The sequence below is a fragment of the Quercus suber genome, unplaced genomic scaffold (genome assembly GCF_002906115.3).
Source record: "Quercus suber isolate HL8 unplaced genomic scaffold, Cork oak 2.0 scaffold_75, whole genome shotgun sequence".
Lineage (NCBI taxonomy): Eukaryota > Viridiplantae > Streptophyta > Magnoliopsida > Fagales > Fagaceae > Quercus > Quercus suber.
This window is the reverse complement of record NW_027069540.1, coordinates 1743760-1748965: the sequence shown is the minus strand read 5'-3', so window position 1 is coordinate 1748965 and position 5206 is coordinate 1743760. Positions and strand designations below refer to the sequence as shown.

The window sequence follows — 5206 nt, the reverse complement described above, 5'->3', positions numbered from 1 at the left end:
ATTAAATATTTTAATCAGTTATGATTATTGAGACTGATTTCATTCTTTTGCTCATGTACAGGTCTCTCTCTTTTCTCTTTTTTTTTTTTTTTTTTTCATTTGGTTTATGAGAGAAATTATTTTCGTGTTTGGATTGTATTTTGCGTTTTGTAGCCGTTGAGATAAAGAAGAGAGACGGAGTGAAGAAGAAAGAGAAAGAGAAAGAGAAAAAAAAATTTTAATTCAACCTGTATTATTTTAATGAGAAATAATATTTGCAAACGCTACAGTAATTGCTATAGTGTTCTCCAAGCCTGGAGAGCTATTGTAGCAACTCTAAAAGAAAAAAATAATTTAGAGATAGAGAGGCTGTTGGACTTCATTTTTTGCATGAACAGTGACTTTTTTCTCCAAAATTTGGAGATGGCTAGCCCTATTAGAGATGCTCTAAGTCCACTACTGGCAATGGGCATACTAGATTGTAATGTTAGGTGGCATTTGGATTGGGCTGAAACGCGCGTCTGCGTTTCAGCACTTTTTTTTTTTTTTTTTTTGCACGCGAGCTTTAGGGGGACAAAATTACTGTTCATACATTGTTTCTGCATTGTTCACAGAACTACAACCACTTTATTCAGAAAAAAAAAAATGAAAATGAGTTTCACAGTACTATTTACATATTTAAAAATTATTTGTTACATTATTTTTAGTTTTAGCAAAAATAAGCTATATCCAAACTTTTGGATTCATGTCTGCGTTTTGCTTCCGCGTGTTTTCTCTTTTTTTTTTTTTTTTTTCAAGCCGCAACTTTTGACTATTCTGCCGTGAACAGTGCACCTGTGCACTGTTCACACGTCCTAGAAACTTCACTTTTCAGTCATTTTTTCATTAAAAATGGGTTTTACAGCATTATTCACATATTTAAAAATTATTTTGCTACAATGTTTTTAGTTTTCAGTTTTCAGCAAAAATAAGTTGTATCCAAACGGACCCTTAGTGTAATTAGTATACAAGTCCAATGAGTTTTAGGCTCACTCTACTTTTCTTGTATTGCACATATACTTGTATCGCACTCGCACGTATAATTTGGTTTAGGATTGTTAAACAATCAATTATGACCTAATCTTTGGGTTATTGGATGTGGAGATTTACCTAACCTAGGATCATGTCTCCCTTAAAGGTTGGATTAATAAAAGTAAAAGATTCAAATTATTGGATTAGATACTATCATTATTAAATCATATTTGAAAGTTACAAATAGGTACAACAAGTAGATAAAATTTTGATAAGAATGATTGAATAGTTTGTCACTGGCTCTTTGTCAAATAAGTTGTATATTCTTAAGAATATTCTTTATAGTGGAAGGGGTTTTCCTTGCTCCAAACTTGTACTATTTATAGGAGGGTGATAGGTAGAAAAATGGAAGGACACAAAAGTGAAAGTGGGAGTATAGCTATCTAATAATTTTAGGGACATAATCAATTTTACAATATATTGATATGATTGACTGTGAGTGGTGAATATTTTTGTTTAAACTTGTTTAAATGACCATAACTTTTTGTCAACAACTCAAATCAACTTAGATCGATCATAGCATCATGTTTGAAATTGAGTGTGCAATTAGATATGTCCATTGTTTTATTGCATATCTACCCTGCCTAAGTAGTGTACATGCCATTTCAACCCTAGGGAATCACGGCTCCTCAGCAATACTTCTATGTATCAAGCATGCAAAGTTAGAGAATGTGCAACTTTGTTAATTACAATATTTTGTGACATGCAAGTTTAACACCTTAACTTTAACTAGCAAAGTTTTTGCTATAAGTTATTTGGATTTGAATCCACCTGGACCCTAAAAAGATTTCATTGATATCTTCATGTAAAGAGAACAAACAATGATGAGTAATGACGATTAGAAAATGCAAGCCTCCTTCAACAATGATATCATGCACTCCAATGTCCCTTGGGAAAAGCCAATTTTTGCATGCATGTGATATGCAAACAATGCCGATCATTTGTTTTTTGTTTTATAGAAGTTTTTTATTTCTATTGTATGATATTTAGAATCAAGTAAATTGAATGGATAAGTATGTGTTATGTGAACGTGTATTAAATCTAACATCTATTGTTTACCATTTTAAATTGAGTTATAAAAACAATTATGACCATCTAATTGTAACTTGACTAATTCTTGTTTGGATAATGACAAATAGTAACCTAGCTAACTATATTATTGGATCCGGTATTGATATTGACATGGCTTCCAATTGAAAATGTTGCACCTGAGTCTGATCTTATTGCCTTAGGTTAGAAAAATATGCAGCCCTTCATTCCATTGGCATTTAGGAAATGTATTTAAGCCCTCACCGTTAGTGTATTCGAAAAGGTCCAGACAATGATACCAGCTGGACCCAATTATGCAGTAGTCATCACAATGATATGGAAATGGGAACCCACTTAATAAAAGCGGCTATAGAATATGAAAGGAAGGATTGCCTGCCGACCTTATAATAAAAATAACAATTGCTTTTCTGTAACCCAAAATTAGTATTAATATTAGCTAAACTAAGGACATACACAAAAAAAAATAACAAATCAGAAAAAAGTACCCTTGTCCTTTGTACTGGAAATTAAAAGAACAAAATTATTTTAAGAATACTTAATCAGTTGGACTAAATACAATAATATGAATGCTGATTTTGCAAGTTTAGGTAAAAATTTTGTTAGATAGAAAGGTGGAAAATGTTCATGTTAGGATTGAATCTACATCAGGAAAATGAGAAAACATAGACTGTCATGAAATATGATATTTACCCAGTAAGGTTCTTTTCAGTATGATTACCCATACTTAAGTCTAGTGAGTAATCATACTCAGCATGTTCATCTTCTCTTCATTATTTCTTTTACATTCCACTACTTTTTGTATGATTACTTTCGGTAACTTGCAAAGTGGGTTCTAAAAAGTCTCGCACTCTTCTGGAATATACATTAGATGGAGGTGATATTCTGTAGAAAAATAAACATGGATGTACAAAAGCAATTCAAGATGATTCTGTATTGGCTTATGTTGCTAGCTCCTTTTCTTCTTATCATTATTCTTTCTCTCTGTAGAGTTTTTCCATGCTCTTCACCTTTTGCTCTTAAAACCTTCAAACAAAGCCCAAATAAATCAGTAGGAAAAGATGAGCAGCATATCCACCAAAGCTACAGCTTCAACCTTCTGTATTCTTGTTGCCTCTCTGATCCTCAACACTGTAGTATCACTATCACATAGTACCAACAAAGAAACACTGGATTTCTTTACTGTTGGCAGAGATAGAAGCCAAAGCAAAGGCTGCAACAATGAATTTCACGGTATATCCAGCTCATTCCATTGTCAGAAACTTACAGCCTCTCAAGCACAACCGCCTTTACCTAAAAAAGATGGAACTTCGGTATTTGCAGACAAAAGGCTTGCTGTGGTCTATCCTATAATCCAAAGATTCAAGTCCATAATCACCTCAGATCCTCTAGGCGTTACTAAATCCTGGGTAGGCTCAGATATATGCAAGTACAAAGGTTTCTTTTGTGACAAGCCCCCAGATAACCAGTCTGCAATAGCTTTAGCTTCTATAGACTTCAATGGCTTTCAACTTAGCGCCCCTACTCTTGATGGCTTTCTTGATCAGCTTCCTGACATAGCTCTCTTCCATGCTAATTCCAACTTCTTTTCAGGAACTTTATCTTCAAACATCTCCAAGCTCCCTTATCTCTACGAGCTTGACATAAGCAACAACCAATTCTCTGGTCCATTTCCAAGTGCTGTTCTAGGCATGAACGGCTTAACATTCTTGGACTTTCGGTTCAATTTCTTTACTGGGTCAGTCCCACCTCAAATATTCACACAAAACCTTGACGTCCTTTTTATCAACAACAACAATTTCATGCAGGCACTTCCTGATAATCTAGGCAGCTCCCATGTTCTTTTACTCACTCTAGCCAACAACAATTTCACTGGTCCGATCCCAAATGGCATTGCTAAAGCTTTGGGCTCTCTAACTGAGGTCCTTTTGTCAAACAACGAGCTCACAGGTTGTTTGCCTTATGAGATAGGATTTTTAAAAGAGGCCACACTATTTGATGCTAGCAACAACCAATTGACTGGTCCTTTACCATTCTCTTTGGCTTGCATTGAGAAGTTGGAGCAGTTGAATTTTGCTGGGAACTTGTTGTATGGTATGGTGCCTGAAGTGGTGTGTAAGCTAGAGAATTTGGAAAGTTTGTCATTGTCCAATAATTATTTTTTGGTTGTTGGGCCACTATGTAGGAGTTTAATTGAGAGAGGAGTGCTTGATATTAGTAACAATTGTATTCCTGATCTTCCATTTCAAAGATCAGTACGTCAATGTGCGAAGTTCTACATGAACCCAAGGATGTGTTCCAACATGGGGAATTATACTTACCTTCCCTGTAAGCTTCCTCCCTTTGGCTCTCCAATTCCTTCAATTGCTCCTTCACCTTGAGTACTCCTTGAGCCAAAAATTAGTCTCTCCAAAAATATTTCAGCGTTCCACCTACTACCTTTTCTAAAACCCCGGATAAGTGATAGGTTTATGCATTGTGTACGATGACCATGAGTCCTTGAGCTTGTTATTGTCAATGCTCATTGAAACGTTTGTTTTAAATTTTTATTTTATTTTATTTCTCTTTTTAGTATGGAACTCTCATTTGTGTGAATGATGATAAATCATCATTTACTTCCTGTAATGTAATGAAAAATACTGAATATGTTTAAGTCGTAGATATGAATGGGTATACTTGGTCGTAGTCCAATTAATAAGAAGACGTCCTTTTGCAATTTTACTATTATAGAGAACCCAAATGAGTCATTCGCTTTGTTTATCTGACCCAGGAGAGGGTTGGAAAAAAGGGAAAGAAGAACATAATGAGAACGCAGAAACTAGTGGGGTATCTCATAAGCATACCAATGAAGAAAAGGTTCTTTTCCAAAGAATCTGGTCTAGAAATTTGTGCATACAATGCCTTTTCTTTGCTGCCGACCTCCCAAGTTCAGGTCTCAACTACCCCAACGCACTACATTCTCCGACAGCAACAATATGGTCCAGCTCGAAAAGACCAAAAGAGCCTATTGTTGAGGATATACACAAATTCTCATATCTATATTCTATAAAAGGCAAAAACATAAAGAAAAAAATAACACACAAGATAATCCATAATACAAAAAATTACG

The 5206-nt window shown here is 34.7% G+C and overlaps 1 protein-coding gene across 1 annotated transcript; it reads left to right on the top strand.

Annotated features, from left to right (window-relative positions):
- The first annotated feature begins 2899 nt into the window (after positions 1 to 2899).
- LOC112028407 (uncharacterized protein At4g06744) lies at positions 2900 to 4818 on the top strand. Its single transcript, XM_024061097.2, has one exon. The coding sequence runs from the start codon at positions 3159 to 3161 to the stop codon at positions 4476 to 4478; it is 1320 nt and encodes a 439-aa protein (XP_023916865.2). The 5' UTR covers positions 2900 to 3158; the 3' UTR covers positions 4479 to 4818.
- Positions 4819 to 5206: the final 388 nt, after the last annotated feature.

Excerpts from the sequence above, each read along its gene's own strand:
- LOC112028407 (XM_024061097.2), top strand. The coding sequence starts at position 3,159 with ATGAGCAGCATATCCACCAAAGCTACAGCTTCAACCTTCTGTATTCTT.